The following is a 14836-nucleotide window of genomic DNA, read 5'->3' as shown; positions in this document are numbered from 1 at the left end:
TTTTGCTACGGCAAAAAAAGGTACGGCTTTTCTTTCTGAACCATGAAAGAAAGTGATCAGTCAGAAAGTCCATATACTTTGCTGAGGTCATTTTCACACCTTCAGGGACTCTGAAGAGGCCGACCAATGATTCTCTCGCCATGATTTCGGCCCACAGCATGACTCCACCACTTTCTTGCTGACGTCACAGCCGTGTTAGGATGTGGTGGCCACCCACCCACTACTGCGTCCATCTGGACCATCCAGGGTTGCACAGCAGTCATCATTGAACAAGTCTGTTTGAAAATGAATCTTCATGTACGGCTGGGCCCACTGAGCCCGTTTCTGCTTGTGAGCTCTGGTTAGGGGTGGCTGAATAGCAGGTTCATGCACCACAAGCCTCAGGAGGATCCTCCACCTTGAGGTTCCAGAGGCACCAGCAGCTTAAAATAACTGTTTGCTGCTTTGTAAGGGCATTTTAACAGCTGCTGTCTTAATCCAATGAATTTGTCTAACAGAAACCTTCCTCATTATGCCTTCATCTGTAAAAACCCATCTTTGTTCTGAATCAGCCACAAATGTCTTCACAGTACGATGACGCTTCAGTTTTTGTTAAATATCTAATGTTTTCATACCTTGTCATACGGCACTACACTATCTGATAATTTTCGTCTGCAGAGATCCTTTCTCTTTCCCATGTTGCTTGAAACCTGTGGCCTGTTTAATAATGTGGAACATCCTTCTTAAGTAGATTTCCTTTAATTGAGCTCACCACACAAACTAATCAACCAGCTCTCTGAAATTAATTATAGTGATTCAAAGAGCCCTGACACACAATAATATCTAGAAATTTAATATCACAACAAAAATTTTTTATCTTTATGACACTTAAATAAAAATTGCATAATAATTTGGAACACGGTGTAATGATGTGATTCTTGTTTTAAATTCGGCATATTATGAAAATTTTTCTCTTTTATGTTATGGAAAGACAGTCAACCATCTTAGTACAAGAAAAAAATAAAGTTTTTTTAAAAATGGAAACCGCTTTCGCGCTACTGGAGAAGCTAACATCCACAGTCTCCTTTCAGCTTGATGCTAAGGCCAACTGGGTCCAAAGAAAAATAAATGGTGCTTCTGGATTGGCTGCAGTGCAAATTCCAGCTAATAGCACATCAACTAGCATTGTGGCTTGGTAGCTTAATTTCCCAAGCTACATTTTCTTTTGAATATTTTTAATACATGGTAAGAAATAATCCCAAATTAAAATAATTTTGCACAAATAAATTGGAGCTACATTTCACAGAATAATCCACTGTAGCCCGTCTGGTGTTTTCTGGGTTTATTTGTGTTTTTGACTTTAAAAAAATAATTGACTTTTTACCTTCTTAGGTTGGATTTCTGACCCTGATTCTGACCGACTGTCTCCTCCATCGCTTTCACTGCCGGGGCTGTCTTTACCTGGACACACAGAGACAAAACACAAAGTTATAAAACCGTTTAAGCTTCAAAGGCTGCTGCCTTAATGAAAGAGACTTGGAAAATGTGTTTTCTTAAGACTCACTGGTGCGGCTGTGGCGGACCTCCTCCTGCGAGTTGGGAGTTTCCAGGGAGGGAGCGTCCGAATCTGCCAGGATCTCTTTGGTGAAATTGGAGGGAAACATTCCAATCTTCCCATTAAGAGTCCCTTCCCACCATCCCTCCTCCACCTAAACACCAGAGAAACCCAACAACAAAACTCGATGTGAGGCGTTCAACTCTAAACAGAAACAGATTTTAGGTTTATCAATAATAGTTAATTACAGTTTAGTATTATTTTGTTGTAACCTTTTTTTTTGTCTAATTCGGTTTGTTTTAATTAATTTTTAGAGTGCGTTTGCTAGTTTTTCTTAGTGGTCATTAGTTAAATATTGTTTAGTTTGTATTAGTTGTAGTAGTTTTAGTTTTTTTCATACTTTGGTTCATTCTTAGATGCAGATTTCAAAAAGTATTGTATTGTGATCATGTCTACATCAATTGGGTAATAAATAGTCAGCAAAAGATACCAAAGAAAGAAAAGAAAAAGAAATAAATATGTTTACTTATTTATGAACTGGTTAATTTATTTAATTTTGACTGAAACGGCTATAAATAACAGCACTGTCAACGGATCCGAACTGATTGAAAAATGAGCTGTTCCCCTCCTCGCCTGTGGTGGCGCTGCACCAAGCACCACTGAAAGAAACGACATGAAAACCTCTGAAGAAGACCAACGCAACTTCCTTCTTCACAAAAAGTTTTTTAAAAAAATGGAGTAGCGTCAGATTTTAGCGATAGCTCAGTTGAATAGTAATGAGGGAAAGAAAAAAATACTGGATTTGGAGAATTTAAGGAACGGGAATGATGAGTAGTAAAATGCAGGACACGGAAGTAGTGCCATTAAAAACTAAAGAAGAAGAAGTGGCGACAGATTTTAGAGGATTTTAAAGGATTTCTCTTTGGTAAAAAAAAAAAAACAAAACCAAAAACACACAAGCCATTTTTCCCTGTAGCGCCAGATTGTGACGTTTGTTTTAGTCGTATTTACCCAGAATATCCTGCGCTGTAATCCGCTTTCTGCTTTCTCCGGTCAGCTTGGTGTTCACATATGAATTTGAAGTTTTTAGGCGGACCAGAGTTCACTTTTTGGTCTGAATCAGAGTTTGATTACGCATTCACTCCCTCCAAACGAACCGGACTTTCTAGACCAGGGGTGTCAAACTCCAGTCCTCGAGGGCCGGTGTCCTGCAACTTTTAGATGTGCCTCTGCTGCACCACACCTGAATAGAATAATTAGGTCATCAAGGCTCTGGAGAACTGATCTACACAAGGAGGAGGTAATTAAGCCATTTCATTACAGTGTTTTGTACCTGTGGCACATCTAAAAACTGCAGGATAGTGGCCCTCGAGGACTGGAGTTTGACACCTGTGCTCTAGACAAACAAACTAGAGTTTGAATAAAGCGGCTGCTGTGAATGAACCCTTAAACACACATAATCCACCAGAGGTCGCCATATCTCCATGAAACTATCATTACATCCGCGCTGATTTTTTCTATTAGTAGAATTTTACTATTTCTTTGTACCACTGATGTACAGTGGGAGACTTCTCATTAAACCAGTTCAATAACACACATCTATTGGCAATTTAGTGCAGTGGATCTTGTTTTATGCAACCCTAGTAGAAACTGAAATATATCTGTACAGTTTTATTATTGAATTAACTTCCTTGTTTAGACAGAGCCAGGATGTTGGGATTTTTTGATGATGATTTAAGCACCGTCTGCTGTTTTGATCAGAAAGTATGCCATTCTGAACTGAATTTTTATGTTTAGATTTAGGAAAAAAAATTAGTTAAAGCGAGAATTTAGTCGCCGTTCAGGAACGCAAGTAAATTGAAGGTAAAGAGGCAGCAACAGGGTGAAGAAAATCCACTAAAATGTTAATTCTGATTAGATTTACAAAATATGTCTTTGACATGGGTGCCATAAGGGTGTGGGATCCTTTTTATGTTTTTATATTTTTGAAATTTTCCATCTCTTTTGTTGTTTAAATCTTTAAAAGAAGACTCACCTCTGCGATGATCTCGATGACATCTCCGACTTTCAGCTCCAGTTCGTCTTCATGCTGAGGTGCGTAGCTGAAGGAAGCCTTACATCTTCGCTTACGGATTTGCTCTCCTGCATCAAACACAGTAATAAACTAATAAGAAATGAAATAAAAACCTTAATTAGACATCTGACTCTCTGACTTCTCTGTCCGAACTTAACTGACCCCATTACACTTCTTCATAGCCTCGTGGTTGTTTGCCTTTCATCCATTAGTCTCATTATTACTCGACTCATTTCACATCAGCGAGGGCATGCAAACCTGACCCTGCAGTTCCTCTACTTCACCACATGGTGTCACTATTGTTTAAGTGAAAAGCATCAGCAGTTATGCACAATATGAGCAGAATGTTTATCACCAAATATTTAAAAGGAATTGTTTTTATTGATTTTAATCAGCGTACAGTATATTATTTAAACTATATAACGACAATGGCTATTTAATGACAGAGTAAACCTACCAGTGCAGTTAATTGTCCTTTATTTATATTCATAATTGTCTTCTTTGACTTATTGTCACCATGTGTGAGACTTTGCCGCCATAATGCAGCATTTAAAAATTGTTTATACACCTATTTATAGTCGTTGTGCCTGTGGATGGATGGATGGATGGATGGATGGATGGATGGATGGATGGAGTGGCGGACGGACGGATCGATGGGTGGATAAACAGGTAGATGGTCGGACGGATGGAGAAAGGGTGGATGGACGGATGAACACATGGATGGATGAATGATACAGGTTCAAAGACGTATGTATGGATGAATAAATGGGTAGATAGATAGATGGATGGATGACGGACAGACGGAAGGATGGATGAACGGATGGATGGACGGATGGATTGATGACTAAACGGATGGATGGATATATTGATGAATAAATGGATGGATGGATGAATAAACGGATGGATATAACTCCATATTGTTAATCCCAATCAGCTTGTATGTTGAGTTCATCCGGATTGTGAAGTAACTGGACACATCGTCTTTCGTTGAATTTTCCAACCCCTCTTTGCTTCCTGCAGTATCTGTGTTCTTGTCAGCAGCAGAGCGGTGAGCAACCCTTGACCCAAATCCTTCGTTACGCTAATAGGATCAAAGTGTGAGCCGGCTGACATCAGGCTACCTAATGATGGCTGCGCACCTTTCTTTCCAGGTCGCACGCTGGTGTCCGACACCGGGCTGGCCCTGCCGTTGGAGAGTTCAGACTTAATCATCCCTGCCTGTCCTCCATCTCTCTTCCCATCCTTCTTTAACTCCTGTGAAGGAAAACAGAGGAGGAAACATATTGAGTGCAGCAGGTCTTGATGCTCAATTCAGATTTTTTGCTTAAGTCAGGTTTTTTTTGGTCATTCATTCTACTAATTAAACCCGACCGTAATGAGACTTCTGTGTGAACGGTTTATGACCCTAAAGTGACCCACATGCGCAGAAGAAGAACATAAATGTCACACAAAAGGTAAATATGATTACAGGAGTAATAATGGATGGAACCATTCAAAAATCGATTTTAAAGTTCATTCACAAATTGGAGCTGACAGTATCATCACAAGATCATGAAATCATGAAGGAAGCTAATCTGTTCAGCCATTGTTTGCGTCCTGATTTACCGCAACGCACGTCATAATTCTGAATGTACGTGAATGTAACGTCACAAATCAACGACATAAAAGCCGGATAAAATGATACATGAGCTTTCACGATAGCAAATTTTGCTGGACGATAAATTCTCCCAATAATCAATAATGTGTTTTCGAGATAAAGATTGTTTTTTGGCAATAAGTTAATATTTTTTGGTGTCTTGAAAACAAGCTGTTTCAAAAATGTCCAGAATGTAATGTCACAAATCAGCAGGCACTGACCCTTCACCTAGTAACTAACCCCAGTGAAGTCCAGTCCGTTGCCTAGCAACGCCAGCCAAGCCCAGCCCGTCACCTAGCAACCTAAGTGGAGCTCTAACCGGTTTTTTAGACCAGTAGGTCTATCCTTTTAGGATATTTAGTACCAAATATGGATTGGATTTGTTTTGTTTTTTTCGGGGTGAAAGATCGGAATTTGGCCGTTTAGACCGCGGTGAAAAATCCTGACAGAAGTCGCATTTGGGGGAAAAAAGCGGATGTGTGTCGCACACGCCTGCTGTGCGAACACAGCCCAAGAGTTGGAGCTTGAAAAACGAAGTGTTTATCTAAAAAGCGGCTTATTAATTCAGGGAAGCTATCATCAAAACTGCAGTCCTTTCCTCTCTGTGTTGCAAGGAATCACAAGACGGCATGAGAAACTGATTAAAGCCCAGAGGAAGGCAAGCGGCCTAAAACAGCGCGACAGAAGACGAGACATCAAACAGGGGAGACACAGAAACCTTCAAACACATGGTTGAAGGAAAAACAGACATGATGGTTCACATCTTCCCACCACATTCATCATGACACTGTTTCGTAAGCTCTGGCCTGTGGCGAGCGCGGCTCAGTGAAGCAGACGGGAGCGGGTTGACTGACTCACCGAATGCACACATCGGGTTGTGAATCTCATGGTGTGGCATTAAAGCCCTAATGAGCTCCTCAGATCCAAAAATATTAACGTGACAACATGCTTCTTCAATAACACACAGAGGAGTTGTCGAGGCTGACAGGCATTTGGAAAATGATGACGACGTTGGGGTTTGTTTTGTAGAAAATTCGCTCTTTTTGTTGAAACTACAAACAAAATAATTTGCAGTCTGTGGAGAAGAAACTCCAGCTTCCCACAGTGAAGACGGCAATTAAAATCTGACATATGGCTGACGTGCTCCTCTTCCAGCAGGAAGTGGAAGATTAAAAAGTAAGGAGAAGAAGAAATATCTTGGACAAATCGATAGACTTCTTTCTAAACAAATCCACACCTATATACAATAATTTCTAAAGATCCCATTAGATATTTATGAAAATTAATAAGAAATAAGGCTGTTAGCTAGTGGTAAATATGCTAGCCAGCTTATAAACTTCTGATTTTGAAAAAACCTCTTGTTACAACCAAAGGGCGATAGACTTGTTTCAATTTGAGGCCCAGATTTAAACATTTGTTACATTTTTAGCTGGTGCGGTTTGCTTTCACACTGCACTGTGCAAAACCTACCATCTTGTTTGTCTCAGATTTCTGTTTGTCAGTATGGTCATGGGCCTCAGTACGTATGATACAGGAACTACAAATAGTTCAAAATAAAGCAGCTCGGTTTGCACTTAGGTGTGATTTCAGTAGTACTGCCAGGATATTAAATTACCCTGGTCAAAGGTTGAATTTATTTTTTTAAATATTACTCATAAGAAACATAACTTTAAACCAACCAAAGTTTATACACTCTAAATTATTTCTTAGCAGTAAATGTACATGATTATCAAAATAGACATGCAGTCAAAGTTACATGTATGAAAAGTTTATACAAATTCTTTGAAGATGCCGGCGTTATATGGAACAACATTCTGGAAGCTACTAACTCACTCACTGTATGGTTACCTAGCAACTCACTCTTTGGTTACCTAGCAACAACTTGAGTAACTTGCGCAGAAGCAGTTTTAGGTTTCACCACTGTGCCTCATAACTGCTTAAAAACAAAAACAACTTTGTGGAGTAAAAACTGTTGATGAAACAGAACAGGTAAAGCCACTAGTTTGGCAGCATTTCTGTTAGTTAAGTAAAATTAATCAGTAGTTGTCAATATTGACAATTATGGTTATCAACTGACATGAAACGCTTATGTAGTGAAATGTTTTTCAGCAACACTGTCCACCCTTATTGGAGATACAAAGCTTTAAGAAGGTACTTACAGCAAAAACAACTACACTGAATGATTTTTCTTAATATTATATTATATTATATTATGTTATACTGATTGTAAATGTTTTCTGTAAATGTGTTCCTTGATATAATTAAATGTCCTTTTTTCATTATAGTATAATTTATTTTTGATCTACAGCCTCTATTTTGCATCTGTTTATGTAGTTACTTTAATTTTAAACTTGTTTTATGTTGTTTTTGTTGTTGATGTTGAACCCCAGAAAGATGGAAGGAACAAAAGCTAATGGGATCCAAATAAAAAGGAAGAAAGAAAGTAAACTAGATTGTATTTAGGATTTGCTTTCATCCATAGTGACCTCAAACTGAGGAACATGAGGTTCAGTAGTTGATGACTCAGTTCAGCGAACATCCAACAGAAGGAAGACCGCATTGCCTCAACATTTACCGTGACCGCATCCACTCTGGGAAGGTTAGTTTTTTTTCTTCTTCTTCTTTCTAGTTGTGCAGTAACAAAGATCTGAGACAAGACTGCAAAATGTCATTAAGTAATCTTTTGACTACAGAGGTCAAATTAAAATGGCAGCCTTGAATCTCATCACAGCTTGTTAAGCAGGCTAATACAGCACAGAATCAATGTACGGTTCTGCCAGCAGCCATTGCAACAACAGGGTCAGATTAATTCAGAAACTTACACTCACAGACAGACAGCTGAAAATAACTCCCTCCTGAGATGGAGAAACACCGGGCAGCCCACGCAAACAACAGCAGCCATTTGTTAGTCTACAGCTTCCTCTGTTTTATGAGCGGATATGAGCGAGGCAGAGTTTACTTGGCGTTTTCTTCTTAAGAAGAGATTAAATATGAATAAAGAATAAAATCAAAGAGCTCGTTGGTGTGTGAATAATTCATTTTTTTTAGCTGATTCCACCTCTGTTCGAAGCCTTTGTGGCAGATTCCTCCATAGCTGCCATTCCTGCTGCAGGGATGTGGAGGTAGCCGTGGGTTAAAGGAAACCCAGCAGAAAAAAGGGGAGGAAGAGAATGTGATTCACCATATCTGAACAGGAAACACCTGCATTATGTACACTGTTGTGTTAGGGTCAGTGTGTGTGTTTGTATCTTTGAAAGCCTAATAGAAATCATGCCCTCTGAATGGTCAGCATTGCTTTGTGTTTCCCTTACAACCAGACCTTGTGTCTGTACTGCAAAACAGGACACAGAAACATTAAACTTTCCAGGATTTAAATACTAGTCACCATACATCAACAAAAAAACAAGATCCGGGAAATGTATAGATAGAAAATACTTGCCCTGTTACGGATTTCCTTCAGGACATCAAGATAATTTAACATCAGCCAAAAAAACCCAGCTTTTAAATATTATTTTATTCTTTAAGGGAGTTTTAACACCTGATAGTCTGGTAGACTCGGTTCGATTGGTGACCAAAATTGAAGCATTTGCTACATTTTCAGCTTTCATTGTGCGCTGTGTCAAACAAACCAAACAATTTGAAAAACCTTTTCCCCTCCTCGCCTGTGGTGGCGCTGCTCCAAGAACCACTAAAGGAATTGCCGTAAAAACCTCTGAAGAAGAATTGAGGGCAACTTTCTTCTTCATGAAATGTAAACAAAAATGGAGTGGCACCAGATTTAAACAGTTGTAGGATTTCTCTTTTTTCTCTGGTAAAAGACCAAAAAGACATTTCTCCTGCTAGCGCGAGAATCTTATGTTTGTTTTAGTTGTATTTACCCAGAATGCCTTGTGTTGTCTTTCAATTCCTGCTTTTGGAGCGGTATCTGGTTTGCTTGGCATTCACATATGAATTCAAACCGCATCAGAGTTCACTACTACCAAACCAAAACTTAGTGTTTTTAGGCAGATCAGAGTTTGCTTTTTTGGTCTGCATCAAAATTAAATTGCGCATTCTCACCTCCCAAGACAAATCAGACTTTCTAGACAAACAAACTCGAGTTTGATTAAAGTGGACTAAATAGGGCTGGAAAAAAAGAACATCCAAATCAAACTGGTCCTGTGTGAACATATATTCCCCATGTTTTTCTGTTATAAGCTGATGCCCTTTCCTTTTTTGGTTCTCACTTAGCTCTGCATTTGAATTACTTTGGGTTGTTTATTGTTGTCACAAAGGGAATTCCGTACCACTTCACTACTGTGTGTTGAGATTCTCAGTTCCTTCTTCATTTCTGTTCTTTATTTATTGGTTTAATTAATCCAAGTGTTTATTAATCCCAACTTATCAATTCTCTCAGTTGTTAAAAGCCCATTATTTCCATCAGATTCTCTTTCTACTGGCTTGTTCCGTTTTCTCCAACATGTTCTAGCCCTTCAGTTTTTTATTTTGGATTTTCGTTTTGTGTTGTCAGTGTATAGTTTTATAATGTAAAATACGCATCTTGTATATTTTTGTACTTCCATTTGAGTTTCTACTACTAAAAACAGCCAAAGCGCTTGGTGTCTGGAAAATGAGCCGTTTCAACAACCTCCCGATTGCTCAGTCACATTCTGCGGGCGCTGCTCTGTTACCTAGCAACCCCCGCCGAGCCCAGCCCGTTACCTAGCAACCCAAGCAAAGCTCCATAATGTTTGGTCAGCTGGTTTTACCACTGTAACAATCTCTACTTAATTATCTGCCTAACAGGAAAAATAAAAATATTTTTCATATTATTATAAATAAACACATTTAGTTCAAGTTACACTAACATTCTTGTCCATCAATGCAATTTTAATCATCATCCATTTTTAAGTATTTGTTGAACAATCAGGACTCTTCCTCATATTTTTTCAATTTAACAGTTTCTAAATACATTTTAAAACATTCAACAATGTAAGTATGAGTGGAGCCATTTTGGCGCTGCTTCTGTTTAACCTTTAGAGCTGCATGACATGCAAGTTTCAAAATGTTCTAATTTAGAGAAGTTCTGAGATGAAATATTAGATACTAACAGGTTTGCACACACACTCACTCTTTATTTAAAGTTATTGAAAATTTGTTTGAGAAACCCCCCCAAAAAAGAAGCAGACTGAGATAAAAAAAAAAAAAATCAACAGGAAGATCTGTGATGATGTGGAAAAAAAAAAATCAGATTTCTATTTCAGGCTGCAAATGGAAAGCAGATTAGGTTGTGGGTTGTTGTTTTTTTTAGCTGAAACCACCAACAGCACATTCAGGTGGATTAACTTAAAGTCAGAAGACATTAAAAAACTGACAACACTCTCTGCAACCAGAAGCGCCTCTGCTGAGAACGAGAAGAAAGGCCAGAAAGAAAAATCTAACTATGGATATTTAGTGAATTCACACTGGACGTCCAGCAACTTTAATCCGGAGACTTTAAACTTTAAGGCCTAACCTGCCCTAATTTTGAAGTCTCATTAATTATTTTTATAATACATTTTTTAAAATTAACTTGATTACATTCCAATTTATAAAAAAAGCACCTGATTTTTCAAAGCTATCTGCTTTTTGTGCAATCAAAAAATCACTTCCAAAGTGTTTTGGAAAAGAAAAGAAAGTCACTCCAATCTGAGCTGCTTGTTCTCTTAAAAGCACATGAGCTGCTCTAACAACTACGCAGTAAAAAATAATGTTAGCAACAAGAAATATTTGGCAGAAGTGTGCATACACTTCTTTGTGGTTTTAAGATAAGGCTTGTAGTTTCTGTTAAAAAAAAAAGAAAAGAAACATCAGTTTTTGGCATGTCAAAACAGAAGATTGTGGTCTCAGAAAATCTAAAACTATTTCTGTGCTAAATGAATTAGCTGAGAGTCCACAGTCAGATGATCTCCGTCTCTTCCGTATTTAGAAGCAAACACCGCTATCTATCAGCGTTAACGCTGTTCAGCTTTATGCCTCTGCTGTTTGTGTGACAGTGGCGGATTTGCATACTCTTACTTTGTGCCTCTTCTCTGACCTGTGTGTTCATGTGCAGATCCAGCAGAAACACACATTCATCGGCCCGCACGGCGAAGCTGACTGCCGCTGATTGGCGCTAACTGGAGTCTCATGACAGTCCGGTCTGGTGTTGCTGCATTACTCACTGCCTCGCTCTTCCTTTCTCTCACTCACACATACAAACACAAACTCAAATTCTTCATACAGGCTTCGTCAGCCATTGTCTGGCGACGTGCAGTCAGCACAAATGCAGCAAACACCCTGACCATAGCGGGGATCTGTACAGAGGTGTCTGGTGCATTCGGCTTGTGGTATTTTTCAACTTCTCCTCTTAAAACAGTTTTCTGTTGGTTTGTATCACTACAAACCAACTAACAAACCTTCATACTTAACAAATCCACATTTCTTTTAAGAAGGAAACAACTATCTCTAAGTGATAAATTTCCAAGGTGACCTATTACGCTTCCTTGACCCGGTTCAGACTATGGGTTATACAAAGCATATTTATTACATTTTTTGCACATAATCATTCTGAGAAATTGAGAATTTAGTCTGATCAGTTCTGCTTATTTGAGTTCCTTTCAGAATGCACTGCTTTAGACCCTGCACAATGTGACTTAAACTGGAGGTTTTTGAAATGGCTAATTTTCCAGACACCTAAGAACATTAACTTATTGCCAAAAAACATCTCAGTTGGTGTTTTTAGCACTTGGGCTGTTTTTAGAAGCAGTAGGAACCAGAAAGGAAGTACAAAAACAAGCAAAATGTTAATTCTGCGTAATAGGTTTCCCATAAAATACCTCCCTAGTGGAGAATTACAAATATCTGTGGATGTAAACTAAACTGCCACATGTTGCTTCTTAAGCTGAAGAAACTGTGTACATTAACATATAAACAGTTTCTTCACTCACCATAGAGATTCTGCTTAAAGTCTCTAAACAAGTTAAGAAGAAAAACAGGAGGCAAAACCTCTGCAGCTCCTTTTTCTGTGCTTAAGTCTGACAGCTGAAAGCTGCAGTAATCTGAACTCACATGGATTTGCTACTGAAGTTTTGAGCGTCATATGGGCGTCATAAGAGTGGATTAAAAAAATAATAATTCAGTTTCTGCTGCATCAAATTTACCTTTAAAAAGTTCCCAATATGAGGCCATGAAGGTTATACGAATGTTTAAATCTGCTTTTCTGTTTTTGGTTGAAGTGGTGAACCATTACAGCTACAACTACCCGTTTGGAAAATGTTCTTGTCTAAGAAAAAAGGAAAAGTTGTGAAAATAATAAAATATACATTTAAAGTAACTAGTTTAGGTGCTTAAACTACAACAATCTCTGCAAAGTGAAAGTGGAAATCAACATTTTAGGATCCCAGAGGAGGCCTGACATCATAATGGACGGACATTCCCTAAGTTCGTGCTTTATCCTTCCTCCAGCACAGCAGCAGTTTGCATTATAGACACCAACTTATGAACAAAGGAATCATCACCAAACTACAGAGATGGAAGAGAAAAGGTCACAGTGAAAGTTGGTAAACTAAATAACTAAAATTACTTCAATGCATTACACAAACTGAGTCAGTTAGTTTACTGGATGAACCTAATTATTTACAAGTTAAATAATCTGCCAATATGACTAGTACATTTTCATCAATATTGAGGAATTATTAACTCAAAACAAGCCTCTATATCTTGCTAAAAAGTTACTTGTAAGTTAATTTGTCTCATTTCAAGTGTAATAAGATATTTGTACTAGAAACTAAACCCAAAATACTTGGTAAGATTTTGTGTTTTTGCAGTGTAGGAAAGAAACCTCAAAATGGATGATGTGCAGAAATATATTCATGTTTCTCAAAGGTTGAAAAGTACAAAGAAGTTGTTATTGATCTAACCTTACACTGCAAAACGCAAAATTTTACCAAGCATTTATTTCTAGTTTCTGGTGGAAATATCTTATTACACTTGAAATAAGAAAAAACTAACGTATAAGTAACTTTTTGGCAAGATATGGAAGCTTATTTTAAGTCAACAACTCATTAATATTGATTAAAAACCATAAGTTCCAATGGCAGATTATTTCACTTATAGTTATAATTGGAACTAACACTTTGTTTTTTATTAATATTAAGCAATTATTGACTAATACAAGCTCCTACATCTTTCAGAGAAGATACTTGTATGTTATATTTGTCTTATTTCAAGAGTTCTAAAATATTTTCACCAGAAAATAGACCAAACAATACTTGGAAAGATTTTGTGTTTTTGCAGTGTATTACTAGGAACGGTCAGAGTGCTCTTTGTTAAAATAAAAGTGATGTTATCCGATTAAAAATCAAACTATAAATTACTTAGTTTGATGACCAGAAATGAAGAAATGTTACTGAAAATTAACACTAGTTACACCATATTTGGTCATTCTCACGCCATGTTCCTTTAGTATTTCATAAACTGCATTTCTAAATCTCATTTTGTTCGTAGTGACTTTACGTAAAAGCCTTTAGCTGATGATTCTGACTCATTCTAATGCATCACGTTTTGAAATATTTGTTTTTCCTCTTTTTAGTCATTCCCACGGTTCTAAAGCTCGTATTTGGCATCCAGGCTTGTTGGTGACCAGAAACAGGACTTTATGAAGCAATAAAGTGTTTTTAAACAGATTACATTTAGGTTGAGAAAATGATGACGAAGGCTGTAACTGGTTCAAAAATAAACTATGTGGGGAAAAAAAACTCCAGAAGAACAAAGAACTGTTCCAAAACGCCAGCTATTCAGGAGAAGCAATGGCTTGGTTTGTGGCTTTTCCCACTTCCTAATTCTCCAAACTGATATTCTGAAGACGTCAGAGAAATTTGTAAAGGGTAAAAATATCTGTTTGATTTTAACTAACTTTAGAATGTGTAATAAATGCAGCTGCTTCCATAATAAGATTCAAACAAGTCTTGAAATTATGTATTCTCTGCCAGCAGGATATAAACACTGTGGCTAACCGTTTTTACTGGGTTTTCCACTTATCGCCGCTCATTTGCATGAATCATTTAGCTAGAAAACTGTGCGTCACCCAAAGGAGAAGAGAGAAAACAAACATTGGGTTGCAAAAGCATTTGATTTTTTTTATAAACATACACATATTTAAGTACAATTAAACCTGAAGTGTATGGAAAATGAAGAATGAAAAATCTGAAAAGTTTTACAGCGCAGAATATCAGGGTTTGCACATCGAATGTGTGACAAAACCATTCTTTTTTGCAAAAGTCCTCAAGTTTGGACATTTAAGACAGAGAGCATGTATGAATAAAGAAAATTAAAGTCTTGCCAAAGATTCTCATTTGGATTTGCTTCCTTCAGCAGGTTATGGTTGGTCTATGGGTTATACAAAACATGTTCATTACATTTTTTATGCATAAAATCATTCTTAATTAATGAGATTTTATTCTGGTCAGTTCGGAATATTTTAATTTTCTTTCAGAATGAGCTGTTTTATTGCATCTTGTCACTTTAAATCCAGATAAGCTGCTGCTGGCCAGCAGCACATTTAAACGGCTGCAATATGTGCAATAATTCAACC

The 14836-nt window shown here is 37.6% G+C and overlaps 1 protein-coding gene across 3 annotated transcripts in view; it reads right to left on the bottom strand.

Moving 5' to 3' along the window:
* sh3kbp1 (SH3-domain kinase binding protein 1) overlaps window positions 1–14836 on the bottom strand; it is a 54466-nt gene that overhangs the window by 23670 nt on the left and 15960 nt on the right. For all 3 annotated transcript variants that reach the window (XM_032551361.1, XM_032551359.1, XM_032551358.1), the window contains exons 3-6: window positions 4748–4862; window positions 3570–3676; window positions 1544–1688; window positions 1364–1440 (exon numbers count right to left, since the gene is read on the bottom strand). In XM_032551361.1, the coding sequence (XP_032407252.1) occupies window positions 1364–1440; window positions 1544–1688; window positions 3570–3676; window positions 4748–4862 (444 nt within the window). The remainder of the gene's footprint in view (window positions 1–1363; window positions 1441–1543; window positions 1689–3569; window positions 3677–4747; window positions 4863–14836) is intronic.

The sequence above is a fragment of the Xiphophorus hellerii genome, chromosome 21 (assembly GCF_003331165.1).
Source record: "Xiphophorus hellerii strain 12219 chromosome 21, Xiphophorus_hellerii-4.1, whole genome shotgun sequence".
Lineage (NCBI taxonomy): Eukaryota > Metazoa > Chordata > Actinopteri > Cyprinodontiformes > Poeciliidae > Xiphophorus > Xiphophorus hellerii.
The sequence above is the reverse complement of the archived record's forward strand: the minus strand, read 5'-3'. Positions and strand labels throughout refer to the sequence as shown.